Raw genomic sequence first — 15953 nt, 5'->3', positions numbered from 1 at the left:
GGCCGCATGGGGACTTGTTTAAATTGGAAACCAGAGAAGAGTCAAGACACAAGGTTATAGGCTACAGAATAGTGCTTTTAATAAAGAGCTCACAGCTCGGGCTCAGCTCAAAGAGGTCTACCTCTGTACAATTAATTGAGCCATTTATCTGGAGCATCTTAGGCCTCTACTTTCTCACAGCGTTGCGCGGTAAATATCAGCTAAGAAGCAAATGAGATATGCATGAAATGAATTTTAACACTTTGATGACTGTGCCTCCCGTCTTCATTAAAAGTAAATTTATTTGTATTTCTGACCTCGTTATCAGTAGACTGCCTGCGTTTTTATTGGTTCCTGTGATTTCCAGCTTGAGTGCCTCACGGAGGTGTATTTTATACAGAGATTCGGATTTATTATTCTTGGTATTTCCCTCCCCCTACCCCCGAATATTATGGGTCTCTTCAGAGAACAAAAATGAAAAGCCAGCTGCATGGGAAAAGACAGGTCTACTCTTTGAAAGTTGGATAGAAAGTTCGAGAAATACCAAGCACCTATATATGACATACACACGATGTGGTCCTTAAAGAAAATTAACTTTCCGTGGGTTCCTCTGGCAAGTGGCGTAGGATCTTTGCAATTCTGGCTTCAGGTGGCCCGTAGGTTTAGCTGTTTCCCTGGAAGAAGTAGCTAAGTTGCTTCTTTTGTAGACTTGCAGCAGTGTGGACACTTAATATCACGTGCCCCTAATTGTCACCATCATATTGAATAATGATCATTATTTAAAATCTCTGGTGGAAGAAAAGAGAATGCATAGTTCCATTGGATGAACTGCATGAAATATAGCAGAAATCCTTGAGATTTACAGAGTATCAAGGGTAAAATAATTTACCAAATAAAGATATGTACAGACATTCCTAATTTCTTAACTTTTCCCAGCTTAACGTCTTACAGTTACATTGTTTGAAACAAAACACTTTAACCCTTAACACAAAGTATATAGCAAATTTCCCAAGCAAAGTGTACTTTAGTCCCACGTGCAAGCTAATGTCTCCATTCACATTTTTATTAATTAAACTTTGAAGAGACCTTTTAGCAGATAGTACACTTTGAAAAGAAATTTCATCCAATTTGTAATGCATCAAAAATATCCAACACCTGACAGTCTTATCATGTTTAGAAAGCAACATTGACACACACGCATGTGATAAATGTTAATTCTACATAAATCTCTTCCATAAGAATGAGACTAAACAAACGCATCACAAAGAAAGTAAATCATTACTGTTCTTTCACATCACCACATTATTTTAATCATTGCATTTTAAATGAATCATGTTCTAATTCTAGCAATGCAAAAAAAAGAAACTTCTTCTAAAACTAAATATTTGATATCCAGTAGCTGTAGGAAGAGGAATGAAAAGTATAGGTTAACATGATGGCTAGTGTTTTAATTGCAAAATCACATGTGATTTTTTTTTTTTAATGCAAGTCACATGAATTGAAGGTACTGATGTGGCAGAATAAGTGGGATGACAAAGTGGATGCATAATTGGGTTTGATGCACTCTACAAGTGAAGGACTTTGGGTCGGGAAAGTGGTGTTCCCACTACCAGTGGACAATGAGGGAGAGAAATACTATAAAGCCATGAATGGGGTTCTGGGGAGCTAAGATTGTAAAGTGATCCACGGAGTAAGGAAATAGGGAACTGCCAGTTTGGCTTGAGGGTTAGCTCACGGATTTCCCTCAGTGCTCGAGGAAATGCTTTGGGATGCTAGAATCATCGTTCAGCTCTCCTTCATCTGTTGTGCCATTACAAATCGTGATATAAGTGATGCATTTCCTAGAATGATCAGAGACACGAAGCAGAGAGCATCGGAATTTAAATAAGATTTTAAAAGAAAAAAGAGAGGCTTACTAGATGAACGGTTAGGGTTTTGATGGTTCAGCTGGACTCCTAAGTGACTGAATAGCCAAGCACAGAGTGTTACAGGACAGGTGTCAACAGAAATGCCGCGTGGTGGGTACAGAACTCGGGCCTTAGTCCAGCCTGCTGAGCGCATTTACTCGCGACTTTGAGAAGTTCATCGGCTGCTCCCTTATCAAACTTGCTGGGACAGCAGGCTAATTTGCTTTATGTGAGACTAGTAAGATACTCATATATATCTTTTTTTTAAAGATTTATTTTATTTATTTGAAAGACAGAGTTACAGGGAGAGGAAGAGACAGAAAGAGAGGTCTTCCATCCGCTGGTTCACTCCTCAGATGGCTGCAACAGCCAGAGCTGCACCGATCTGAAGCCAAGAGCTTCTTCTGGGTCTCCCACGCAGGTGCAGGGGCCCAAGCACTTGGGCCATCTTCTACTGCTTTCCCAGGCCATAGCAGAGAGCTGGATTGGAAGTGGAGCAGCCAGGACTCGAACTGGCGCCCATATGGGATGCTGGTGCTTCAGGCCAGGGCTTTAACCCACTGCGCCACAGTGCCGGCCCCTCATACGTATCTTAACAGACTGAAGTAATTGGCTAAATTCAAGATGATAAACCTTAAAAAGTATACATCTAAAGTCTTACTAAGAGAAAAAACATTAACAGTAGAAAACATGGACAGACTTTGGATTTTGAGCTGAATTTAAGCTCCTTGAGAGTGAATTATACATATATCAATCTTATTAGATTGACTAAAAGTGGAATTTTTTAAAAGATTTATTTATTTACTTGAAAGGCAGAGTTACAGAGAGACAGACCAAGACAGAAAAAGAGAGAGAGAGAGGTATCTTCCACCCAGTGGTTGATTCCTCAAATGTCTACAATGGCCAGCGCTGGCCAGGCAAAAGCCAGGATCCAGGAGCTTCTTCTGGGTCTCCCACATGGGTACAGGGGTCCAAACACTTGGGCCATCTTCTACTGCTTTCCCAGGCACATTAGCAGGGAGCTGGATTGGAAGTGGAGCAGCCAGTACTCGAACCAGTGCCCACTACTTAACCTGCTATAGCACAATGCTGACCCCAGAAATGGAATGTTGAAAATGATGCAACACAGTGGGCTCGTCAGACATACTGGAGTGGGAATTCAGTTGGGAATCTGCTCTCCAAAGAGCAACACTGAAAAATTAATCAGCATCTATTTTTCAACTGGGGTACTTGGTGTTTTAAAGTCGTGTCAAGGAGCTGATGTTGTGGCACAATGGATAAAGCTACTGCTTTGTGACACTGGCATCCTTGTGGCTATTGGTTCAAGTCCCAGCTGCTCCACTTCCAATCCAGCTCCCTGCTACTGTGCCTGAGAGGGTGGCAGAAGATGTCCCCACACACTCATATGGGAGACCTGGACGAAAGAAGCTCATGGCTCCTGGAAGACCAACTGACCTACCTTCCTATCTCTCTCTCTCTCTTTCTTTCTCTCTCTTTCTCTCTCTCTCTTTCCCTTCCCTCCATCCCTCCCTCCCTCCCTCCCTCCCTGTAACTCTGCCTTTCAAATAAATAGATAAATCTTTAAAGAAAAAGAAGTGGAGCCGGCGCTGTGGCACAGTGAGTTAACATCCTGGCATCCCTTATGGGTACTGATTCTAGTCCTGGCTGCTCTACTTCCAATCCAGCTCTCTGCTATGGCCTGGGAAAGCAGTAGAAGATGGCCCAAGTGCTTGGGCCCCTGTACCCGTGTGGGAGACCTGGAAGAAGCTCCTGGCTCCTGGCTTCGGATAGGCACAGCTCCAGCCAATGCGGCCCTCTGGAGAGTGAACCAGCGGATGGAAGACCTCTCTTTCTGTCTCTTCTCTCTGTGTAACTCTGACTTTCAAATAAATAAATAAATCTTGAAGAAAAAAAAAAAGTAGTAGTAGTAAAGGAGCTGAGACTCGAACCAGTGCTCAATTTAAAAAAAAAAAAATAAAGGAAGTCATGTCTACTGAGATAAGTTCATGGGTAGTGCTAACATTGGTAACTGCAGCAGGCATCTCTTAGCCTGGTCACGTGTCAGACACTACCTGAGCCTGGATCAAGGATTATGATTAATCTCATAAGGATGTGACTGAGCATTGTTATTATCCCCCACCTAAGATGTAGGAGGATGAAGCAGTTTGCCCAATCAGCACGCGTGTGCACACGCAGCCTGTGAGAGCAGGTATGCTGATGGGGGTGGTTCAGTGACGCCCCAACTGACCAGTACTGCAGAAAGGAAGAGGAAGAGGGCATGTGACATCTTTTGTCACCTACTCAAAAGCCTGTTGTGGGGAGGACGAAGATAAGAGCTGGGAAGGGGGTGACGGCCAAGTTAGATCCAGAGGGCAAACTTCGTCTCACAGATTTAATTAGAAGGACATTTATCATAGAGTTACCAAGTGGATCACAGAATCTTTGGGGTTGGATAGGCCCAAGGAAACAGACTCTAAGCTTAGTCTCCAGCCACACAGTGGATGCAAGGGGGTGCTGCTTGCACTGTAACTGCTGCTTCCACAAATCCTGCAGTCTGCAGTAGCTGCGGGAACCCCACGTGCCCTAGGTGAACTGACTGTGAGTATCAAATCTCAGGCAAGTACTCCTGCTCTGTGCAGCCTAAGTCACCTCTGCCTCCCTAGCTGCAAGGGAGTCTGGAAATGTCGCTTTGGGCTCTGTAGCCTCTCAAGTTCAGGAAGGGACGCGAGAAGGTGGCGTGAGTGGGTATTTTGGTGACCACCTGCAGGCTGCAGCTCCAAAAACGGATAATGAGCAGGGCTCACACGCATGCAGTCACAGGTGCTACACCTTCACTATACACCTGTCATGTTGTTTCGACTTTAAACTCACTACCCCGGGCAAATCATAGGCTACATAAAGGCAACACAAGTAATGAAGCATTTTTCCCAAACATCATAATTTCCCGAAGTTAGATCAGAATATTCCAGTGGAGGCAATGACTTCTCCATCATTGGAACTGCCCAGACAGAGCCGGAATGACCACCTGGTTGCATGGCGGGTGGGGAGTGGGTGTGTCTGTGTTTGGTGGAGGGGGTGTCAAGCCCTGGAGGAGCTTTTGAACCTGGCCTCTGTAGCTTCCTTGAAGGCCTCAGATTCCGAGACATTGCAGTAGGACCAAAGATTGGTAACAGACGCCTGCATGAGACGTTTTTGTAGAAGAGAAGTAAAAAGACAAAGACATCGTTCTGGGAGGCAAAGACTTGACAGATGACAGTCATCAGTTGTATTACCTGTGATTAAAAAAATACATAAAAAGTTGAATCGTCTCATGCAATATTGAATTTTTTAAGCTTGAAGAATTTTTTTTTCACTGCAAAAGATCTCTTCAACTCACACACTGACTTTTAGGAAGCGCATTCTCTCCTACAGAGTGTGGAATTTCTGCCGAGCCTGAAGTATCTAGGAAGGCTTGCAAAAACAAAGTAGCTTAACAATACGTGGGTATACTCACCAGAGTACTTTTAAACTTATTTTGGACCAAACAACTTCTGTGTTTCTAACAAATGACTGGCATATAATTTCTATATTAAGTGTGAATTGAAATAAGACTTCCAGTATTTTTTTAACCACCTTTTATCTAAGTCCTTAAAGCTGAGGCATCATTTTCTCATGGATTCTCTGCATTTTATAGATCCCATGATCTCTCTCTTCTTCCTTTTCTGGTTCCTCTTTTGTCTTTTTCACATCCTGTTGTGTCATACACAAGCTTCCCAGGGTATATCAGGATGGTTCAACTTTTAAGACTCCAGAATGTGTCTATTTACGGATAATCCTATAATTATACTTTTACCTCTAGTTCTACATCCCGAGAGAAATAAACTCATTTACATTGAACTGTGTCTATTTCCATTGCTTTTACTCATGTTTCTCAAAGTGTGTTCCAAGAACCTCTGGGAGATTCCCAAGACCTTATGAGGAATCAGGAAGTCAAAACAGTTTTCATAGTATTATTAATATGTTATTTGCCTTTCTCACTCTCATTCTCCCACAAGTGTACAATAGAGCTTTTTGAAGCCTACATCGTGTTTGATCGCTCTGATGTTAAATGAAATGATATTAATGTTAAATGAGTCAATCTTTTCATGTTCTTTTTAATGTCTAAAATGGTAAATTTCATCATCGATAGCCCACATAAATAGCCCTTTGACATCTTCAATAATTTTTTAAAATATTTATTTATTTGTTTAAATGACAGAGTGACAGAGAAAATTTCCATCCTCTGGTTCACTGTCCAAAGGTCCAAAACAGCCTGGACTGAAGCTAGGAACCAGGAACTCCATCTGGGTGGGTCTCCCACTTGCATGATAGGAACTCGAGTACTTGAGTCGTCATCCACTGCTTCCCAGGCACATTAGCAGGGAGCTGGATTGGTAGTGGAGTCACCAAGACTTGAGCGAGTCCTCCCACATAGGATGCTAGTGTTGCAAACATTTTTTTTTTTTTTTTGGACAGGCAGAGTGGACCGTGAGAGAGACAGAGAGAAAGGTCTTCTTTTGCCGTTGGTTCACCATCCAATGACCGCTGCGGCCGGCGCGCTGCGGCCAGTGCACCACACTGATCCGATGGCAGGAGCCAGGTACTTATCCTGGTCTCCCATGGGGTGCAGGGCCCAAGCACTTGGGCCATCCTCTACTGCACTCCCTGGCCACAGCAGAGAGCTGGCCTGGAAGAGGGGCAACCGGGACAGAATCCGGCGCCCCGACCGGGACTAGAACCCGGTGTGCCGGCGCCGCAAGGTGGAGGATTAACCTAGTGAGCCGCGGCACCGGCTGCAAACATTCTTAACCTGCTGCAACACAACACCAGCCTCCTGAGATCCTGAATAATTTGCAAGAATTCTAAGACCAATATGTTTAAGAACTATTGCTTTTCAGTTGGTGACAGGACAATATTGCTGCCTAGGGTGTCAGTAGGGCTGTAGGGAAAGTGATTATCCCAGTGACTAGGGAGCGCTGTTGATGTTTGGTAGCTGGGTGTTGGGAGTGCCAAGTGTGCTGTAAAGTATTAGACAATCTTAGGGAATTGAAATTGTCCTACGTGACTAAATACAGACATGGGTTTAGCTTCAAAATATGCTTCATGACTCTCTGAGCCTAGACTGCGTTCCCAAATACGTATGATTTAGAGAAGCCTTGTTGATGGCTGCCGTTTAACACAGTGTGCACCCAAGACCTTAGGGTAGCCTCCAAAGCACTTGATGCTCTGGGTTCCCGCTACTTCTCTGACTTCGTTTACTGATCTCCCCATTGCTCGTGGTAGCCCAGCATCAGAGGCCCTGAACACACCAGGCTGCTAGGCTAGATATTCCCTCTGCCCAGGGCACTGCCCCACAGACAGCCACGTCACGTGCCTACTCCGTCGGCTCTTCCGGTTCCTGGTGCATGGCTCGCCTTCTCCGGGAGGCCTCCTCCGACCACCCTAATTAAAGCTGCAAACCATGCCCCTCCTCCCCACTCTCAAAGACCCCATCCTGCTCTGTTTTTTTTTTTTTTTTCTGTTTTCCAGGAACACCTATCACTCTCTAGTGTGCCATGTAGTATATTCATTAATTGAGTTCAGTATTTTCTTTCTTTTCCCCTCCCCACTACAAGAAGATTCCAAGAGAGAAAAGAGAGAGGTTTTCTCTTTTTTTGTTTGTATAGCCTGGCACAAAGTAGGCTTTCAATAAAATAAATCAACGTATGATTTTTATCCAAAATAACTTTCTGTTTGATATTTCTCTATAATAGAGTGGAGGCATTACATTAAATTTCAAAATCATGTGTAGGTCAATTTTATTTTATTTCAGGATAGTAAATCAGAATTCACAAATCAAGATTATGCAGTCTTCAACATGAGAAAAAAGATGTCTTAGATCGGGGCCGGCACTATGGCGTAGCAGGTAAAGCCACCGCCTGCAATGCCAGTATCCCATATGGGTGCCAGTTCAAGTTCCGGCCGCTCCACTTCCCATCCAGCTTTCTGCTATGGCTTGGGAAAGTAGTAGAAGATGGCCCAAGTGCTTGGGCCCCTGCACCTGCATGGGAGACCCAGAAGAAGCTCCTGGCTTCTGGCTTCGGATTGGCTCAGCTCTAGCTGTTGTGGCTAATTGGGGAGTGAACCAGTGGATGGAAGACCTCTCTCTCTCTCTCTCTCTGCCTCTCCTTCTCTATATAACTCTGATTTTCAAATAAAATAATTCTTTAAAGAAAAAATGTCTTAGATCTAGCTGGATAACCCGGGCTCTACGGTATTGATTTTCCTGCCACATTGAAACCTGCTGCATGACCTAGTGAGAAGAGAGAACTCTGTTATCTGTACTCAGTCCCAGGCTCAGACCCAGTGGGAACCTGGGGAGGAGCGTCAGTTAACGTACCAATCAGATGTTTGAATATGTTCAGGTCAGTCTGAGGCCTGGAGCTGCAGCCCCCGCCCTCACCTCCGCGGTGAGAGGGGGATAGCAGCCATCTTCAGCATGGGTTACTTTTTGTTCTGGAGGACCCCATGGAATTCCCTCATTGTTCTGTGTCATGATTGAAATTCCAGTTTGCAGACAAGACAGATGGCAACCTTGATGATAATTAAAAAAAACCTAAAATATAGCCATGTCAAACCGTGGCAATTGAGGAAATTCAACCAAAGAGCTTAATTTGTGCAAGGTAGGCACAAAATAAAGGGCCCCCTGGGTATGAATTGCTTTGCACGGCTAGTGAAAGCTCTCTGTGTTCTCAGAGGCAAGGCAACAAAGAGGTGGTCCCTGGGTCTCCCCTACACACTACACATTTAACATACCACATCCAGCACACCGTGCCACTTGTCAGCAGCAAAATGACCCTGGAGAAGGCCCACCCCCAGTGGTTCAGGATTAACTATTCTGGGAGCGTGAATACCATTCACTACCTTTTGAGTGACTTTAATGCTCGAACCAGTGGTTTGCACAAACTGAAGTTGTTCAGTTGCCCACAAAACACGAGGAGGGTTGGCACAGACTTTCCCACAGTTCTTGATCAATATGTCAGCATCCTGACCTCAAAGGGCAGGAGCTGAGAGTGACAGAATTAGCCAGGCACCTCATTAAACCTGTGGTGCTGTTTTGAAGATTGCCAGGAGAGACGCCTCTTGGAGACCATTCTAGGACTTACTTTTCACCCAGAGAAGAACTGCAGAGCCTTAAAGTCTGGGTGGATGTAGTTACTAGTGTGTATGTTCCTTAGGTTTAGTTTCATGAGTCAGGGTTAAAGAGTCTTTTTCTAATGTTAATTTCCTTGGGAGATTTTTCTTTTTCTATAAAAATCTGTGGTGTGGAAATGGAAATGGACCTTGGTATTTAACAAGTTTGACCAATGTTTTTAAGTACCTGTTTTACAGTAGTTATGTTACACCTGTTTCTGTGTTTAAAGACCTTATTAAAGGGACACACAAGTAGAGTGAAGCTAAACATTCCTGATTATATACTGTGAAAGTCCACAACTGTGGTTGACCTTGACTTTGAAAAACACTGATGGTAGAGGAGGACAGTCCCCAAATATCAGGCGGGTTACTTCCCCCGGGGGTGGTGGAAGGTTTTTGCTTCCTCTCCCCTCCCTTGCTCTACAGTGATACAGTGATGTGCTCCCCTCCCCCTGCTCTGGGCGCCCCCTTCCTTTACCTTGATTGCAGCATTTCCGACCCTGCATTATAATTGTGTATTTACATGTCTGTCATACCCACTAAATTGTGCGTGCCTCGAGAACTGGACTATGTCTTAATCATGCTTATAACTCCAGGGTAAGCAGAGCAGACAGTCAGTCAGTAATGAAGGCTTCAAAAGGCCTTCTTAGTTCTCTCTGGAAAATCGTCAGAGTGGAAAATTGCCACGTTCTCAAAGAAGGCTAAGATGGTTCTAGCTGTCCTGGGAGTTAAAGCCAGTGACTCTGCAGTGCCCACCCTCGTGCAGTACTGCCACAACTTCTGTCTTCCATCCAAGCCAAGTTGTCCCGCGTGTTGCATTGCTAAGGAGGGGCATGGGCACTTTTGAGTCAAAATGATGGGAGTTAAGGAAGAGCCATGGGTAGTCACAGGTCTGCTTTAGTCTTAGGATAAAAATGAATGACAGGGAGAAAAAAGATGATATTTATGTTCCCATCCATTCAGTACGCTCTTTAAATAAGCAAACATGATCAGAAGCAAAATATACTTCAACCTTGGCTGCTGCCTTCATTGCTTGCACTTCTGGCTGTATGGCCTGGATGACAGGGGCCGGCGTTCTGTCACCTCTGTTGCTCTGCAGAGCCCAGCACACTGTGTGGACAGCACCACCCTATGCCACCAACAACCCCACGTCTCAGGTACTCCGAGCAAGCAGAGCAGCACACACAGGGACCAAGTGCAATGGTAAAATGATGGAAGGAAGGAATAATGACGGAGATAATTAGTGGTTAGTTCCATCACTGGTATTTCTCTGATTGTTTTTGTTTGTTTAAGTGGCAGATAATCAAAGCTGCAAAATTCAGACCCTGAAAAGCCAGTCATTTAAAGCATTATTTAGCAAACCAGATAAAGCACATTAACTGTGTGTGGCCACTTCTTATAATACAACCAGTGTCTGCTTTTCAGTGGTAAGTTTATAGATTTTGACAGTGGGCATTTACTATCGTTTTGGTTGAAATTGTCGTTAATTTTTAATTGTTCTGTACTTGTCCAACGGCATAAGGATGCTTTCTAAATTACTGAAAAATAACATAGCAAGAGAAGACCTGATGTTGGCATCCATTTACCGACGACAACCAGCAAAAGATGACTTTTTAGATGGAAAAGACAAATAGAAATTAAATATAAAATTGCCTTGGGTTTATTTGGCACATCAAGAACTTTATTTTCTCCTCTAGGACTCAGATATAAGCATAAAAAGTCAGATTCAAACAGTTTTCAAAATATATTAAATGGAAACCTAGAAGCAGGACCTTCCCCAATAAGGGCGCTATATCTTACCTAAAATTTCCCCCATCGGATTCTAGAGACATCCAGTCTGGGCACCTTGCTGAATACTTAGTGTCCTAGAAAACAAAGGCCTGGTTTGGCTAAGCTCTGTGAACTGCTTTCCATGTTCACATACTAATATGAGGGCATATTAGATCGTTCAGTGTTGACATCTGTAAGTTCTGTTGATTCTGCTTTCAGAATCCACCCAGGACCAACCACTCTGCGCCACCTGGATTATTGCAAAGGCCTCCGGACACTTCCTTGCCTCTGCCGTAGCCCTCTCTGCCTTATTCACCCAACAGCAGCCATCAGAGCATTTCACTCCTGAACGCGGATCTTTCCGGAAGCTTCCTCACCCATCTAGAGTGAGAGCCAGGTCCTCTCAGAGGCCGGCCTCTCTCCCCACACACCTCCCTCTCGCATCTGCTTTCCCTTCCCTACCCCACCTCATTCCACTACTCTCCAGCCTCCCTGATTGTTCCAGAACACGCCCATTACAGCGTCTGTTCCTCTGGGTCACCCAAGACTCACTCCTCCTTCACTTCTTTGTCCATCTTGTCATCTTCCAGTGAGACCATCTCTGCAGCCCATTTGAAAATTCCCCACAGGCACCAACACTCCTCATCACTGTTCTCACTTTATTTTTCTCCCTAGTCCTTATCACCTCCTCAAATACTGCAAACTGTATTTATCGTCTGAGGGAATGCCTGTCTGTAAACTCCATGAGATCAAGGATTATATTTTTAATTGTTTCATGCACTGCCGACTCTCCCACACATAGAACACAGCCTGCCTGGTTCATGGCAAGAAATCAGTGTTTGTTAAATGCGTGAACTTGTTGTCAAAACATTACCTAGCATTTCCTGTGTGTGTGGTCGACTCATGAGTAAGATATGGCGCCCTTATTGGGGAAGGTCTTGCTAATAGGTTTACATTTAATATATTTTGAAAATTGTTTGAGTCTGACTTTTTATGCTTATATCTGAGTTCTAGAGGAGAAAATAATGTTCTTGATGTGCCAAATAAAACCTATTACAATGTGTTTTCATGAACAACGTAGTCCTTCTTTGAACACTATCTCCCATGGCGTATGTAAGCTGGAAGCAAGGGTTGGGCAAGAAGACTGAAGCAAGTGGGGGAATAAAAATTTTGATAACACAGAGGCTAAGGCAGAAGTCAAATTTCCACCAGACCTTGAGGGTTCCCATTCCCTAGTCCTCATTGAAAATTCCTCTCAAGACCCCCAGCTGAGAAGACTACCCTAATGTTAAATTATGCAATTATCCTGGGGTGCACGAGGCCCCATTGAACTAACACGCACACATAGTAAATCTCCTTTTTTAATATGAAATTAATAAGTTAATGGTGAGTCAGAGTTGGTGTAGCTCATTTTCAGGATTACGGTACGGAAAGTAAATACACTGCTGGGTGGGAATACATAGCTTCTGTGTCACTGATAGCTAATAAATTCCTTCCCATTAAAATTTAATTGAAAATCTTCACTGATATTTAAGCTTTCGCAGAAGTGTAAACTACTGTGACTACAACTCACAATGCATTTAAAACAATTATTCTTTATCATTAAAGTTAATAATATGCACATTAACCTCTTATGTGGGCTAAATCAATATTATAGTTTAAAAGATATGACCTCTGGACAGTTTTGTCTAAATATTGATTTCATTGTCATTTGTATAAGGTATCAAACAAATTACATGCTGCACTGATATCATTAACGCTGCCCTACAGAGCCTCTGACTTTCTGGGCTCTTTTAATACAGGACATGACATTACACAAGTGCAGAGGGCATCAGAGAACGTCATTGCCAAATGGACAGGATGGGACAGTGGCCGTGTTAGAGTCCCTGTAAACAGGGAATAACTTAGAAATCCTTTACTTTCAAGGGACAGAAGGAAAAAAAAAAAACTACAGCTCTTTAATATGCAGATTGGTTGTTGATGGGAAGTGTCAGATGACAGAAGTTTTGTGCCTTAGAGGGTCTGATTGACCTCCTGGTGATTCCAAATATATCAGGAGAGAAAGTAACTCAACGTGAGTCTGATTCAACGTGGAAAATCCTGCAATCAGTCAGATTTCCTGTGATTGGAAACTATGTGCAGAAGGGTGCATGGGCTGAATATTCCCAGTGGCCGTCATCGAATTAAACAAAAGCTAGTGTGGAGATGCCTGTCCCATTTTTCCTCTTCATTGGTGGCTATGGTGTTATTTTTGTTTTAAAAAAAGCTGCGAGTTAAAATGCCAGCTACATAATTTGCTTTTTTTCCCATTTTTTTCAGGCTCTAAATTACTATCAATCATCATGATTGCTCTCATTGTCCAGTGATATCTAACTCCATTTTGATATTGGTGGTTTCTTATTGTTGTTGTTTTTTTAAGTTTTAAAATTGTGTCTCCCCTTTGGCTGGCTGTAAAACTTTTGGGGGAAAGAGATGTGGCCATGCTGGTGAAGTGTGCCCCTGGGGAACTATGATACTAAAAACTGCACCCCCCAAATCTCTCCTAGGTAAAAGTGACCCGTTCTGTGTAGTGGAGCTCAACAATGATCGGTTGCTCACACACACGGTCTACAAGAACCTCAACCCCGAGTGGAACAAAGTCTTCACGTTGTAAGTGGCCTTGCCCGTGGCTTCATTGGAGGGCAGGTGTTCGGTTATATTTCTTGGTGAGATTGTCTGTGTGTGCACGCACACGTGTGTGGGTTTATTCTTCACGGAGTCGCATCTCCGTGCATCTGGGCTGCCTTAGCTAACAGCAATGAATTTCCTAACCTCCTAACCTTCCAGGGACTGAAACCTGTGGAAAGAGTGGGGGGGTGGGGTGCCATGTGTCTTTGTTTCCAGAGACTTTCAAAAAAAAAAAAAAAAAAAAAAAAAACTGTGCTTTTCTATGATTTGTGGAGGGGTTTTGCTCCCATCAACTGATTGGCCATACTGCTTCTTCCTTTTATACTTTCTTTTGAAATTCGTCCCCATCGCATTGACCCCAAGGGGACAAAGCTCTGTTTGTTCCATTGCTGAAATCAGGAAAGAACCCAGTCACCAATTCGGGGCAGATGCTTCAGTTTTGCCTTGTTTCATTTTAGCACAATAAGAATATTAAGTATTGTCCCGGAGACCCAAACACCCTTTGAGTTAATTTTTCTTTTGTTTTAAAGAGTTTGTGAATCTTCAGTCGTGCCCTGTTAAAGCTGCGGATGCTACCCCAGAGTGTCTCTCAGATTCCGTGTCTTTAAACTGGGCTTAAGAAATGAACAGGAAACAAAGAAAAACTCTCCCAACAGGAGGACTTCTTTAAAGTTTTCTAACATAGTGTAATTTTTTTGTATCAGAAAAAGTACTAAATTCTTCAGAAATTCCTTCTACTGCCTCTGTGTAAGAGACAGTAACTGATTAGCTTTCGTTAGCTGACCAATTTCACTTTAAGGGATTCCTCGTTTATGAAAGAAAAGCGTGGTCTGGAGACCGGTGCTCCCACGCGGGTTCTGAAGTGTGTTTTTCTCTGGGATGTGTCGTTGAATGAATAGATTTGATTATTATCAAAGCCATTAATTGATTGTGCCCTGATAAGCCTCTGCCCACACGGGCTTGGGCTTTTCAAAAATGAATATATTCAGGGGTTTTGTGTTTGTTTTCTCAATTCCTGTTTTCTTGGTAAACAGTGAGATCAAGGAATAAATGCTGTCAACAATTTGCGCTTATTTTTTCAGAAACAAAAATATGATGAGCTAGGCCAGTTGTTTATTAACATATATTGTCTTTGGACCCTAACGGAAGCTACTTGATTTCTAAATTCCAGGGTGGTACAGTAGCTGTAAACGTTACATTTTCTCCATTCTGTTTTCTGTGTTTGTTAAATTTTACTGTAAACCTAGCAGAAATTAAGTCAATGTTTTGGTGAGAGCTCTAAACAAAAACAAGATGTCCTATTATTATAAAAAAAAAAAGAACAGTTATAAAAAAACAAACACAGTGAGTCCTGCTGATATCAGACCTGGTGGAAAATATAAACTATTGCCATAATGGTAACAAAAATTCTTAAAAAGATCAGTGCCATTTATTGATTTTTTTCCCAATAATTTATTCTGTGCCCATCCGGACAAGAAATTATATTTCCTTAAACAACAACAACAACAACAAAATACAGCTCGAAATGACCATAGTGTTCAAAGTTCTGGGGGATAGAACCTTTCATGCAGGTGACTAAATTGCATTCTGGGAAATTCTGTCAGCTACCAGGCTACCCTGTGCATATGTGTATGCAAATAACACACACACACACACACATATAAATCAGCTGGAGCTATCCAGATTTTCAAAACCATTCCAGTCCTTGTTTTCCACTGATGAATTTTTTTTTCTCATCTGTGTTTATTATGCAGCAATGTTAAAGATATCCATTCGGTTCTTGAAGTGACAGTTTATGATGAAGATCGGGATCGAAGTGCTGACTTTCTGGGCAAAGTCGCTATCCCATTGCTGTCTGTAAGTTTTATTCACCTGACACACTGTTCTGTTTTGCTTTTGCTCAAGGAAAAAAAAAAAAAAGAAAAAACCTCAGCTCTGTGTCTGTCATTTCTCAACCAAGGTCTGTAATAAGAACACTAAAAATTTTAACATACTCAATTCACGGCCATGTTGAATCCCATGATAGTTAATTTTTCCTGACAGACTTGATCCTGGTAATGAACAGGTACTTGTCAGAATTGCCACAGTTGTTTTGGGTTCTCTGTCAGTTTCAGCAGCTGGGGGTCAAAGGTCAGCGAGGGAGTGTATTCAGTGGAGACCGCGAGACAGACGGCTGTCATGTCCTTTTCCCGCAGATTCAAAATGGTGAACAGAAAGCCTACGTCTTGAAAAACAAGCAGCTGACAGGGCCAACAAAGGGGGTCATCTATCTTGAAATAGATGTGATTTTTAATGCTGTAAGTCTTAACTTTGGCTTTTTTGTACTGCTAAAGAGTTCAGTTTCATGAAAGCTTTTGTTCCTGATTTGTAGAGAATTTCTGTCATTCCTCATTTTCTCTAAACCTTGATGTATCCTGGAGATTACGCTTCTGCCACCGC

The 15953-nt window shown here is 42.9% G+C and overlaps 1 protein-coding gene across 17 annotated transcripts in view; it reads left to right on the top strand.

Annotated features, from left to right (window-relative positions):
- The window catches only part of MCTP1 (multiple C2 and transmembrane domain containing 1), a 627604-nt gene that overhangs the window by 435270 nt on the left and 176381 nt on the right, over positions 1-15953 (top strand). For 14 of the 17 annotated variants that reach the window (XR_011381926.1, XR_011381925.1, XR_011381923.1 and 11 more), the window contains 3 exons: positions 13394-13496; positions 15269-15371; positions 15710-15811. Coding sequence is in view for 9 of the 17 variants with exons in the window: in XM_051853978.2 (XP_051709938.2) it covers positions 13394-13496; positions 15269-15371; positions 15710-15811 (308 nt within the window). In the remaining 8 variants the exon portion in view is untranslated. The remainder of the gene's footprint in view (positions 1-13393; positions 13497-15268; positions 15372-15709; positions 15812-15953) is intronic. The other 3 variants (XR_011381924.1, XM_051853977.2, XM_070056468.1) reach the window with 1 other exon arrangement.

This window comes from Oryctolagus cuniculus, chromosome 14 (genome assembly GCF_964237555.1).
Source record: "Oryctolagus cuniculus chromosome 14, mOryCun1.1, whole genome shotgun sequence".
Lineage (NCBI taxonomy): Eukaryota > Metazoa > Chordata > Mammalia > Lagomorpha > Leporidae > Oryctolagus > Oryctolagus cuniculus.
This window is presented reverse-complemented; position numbering and strand designations above follow the sequence as displayed.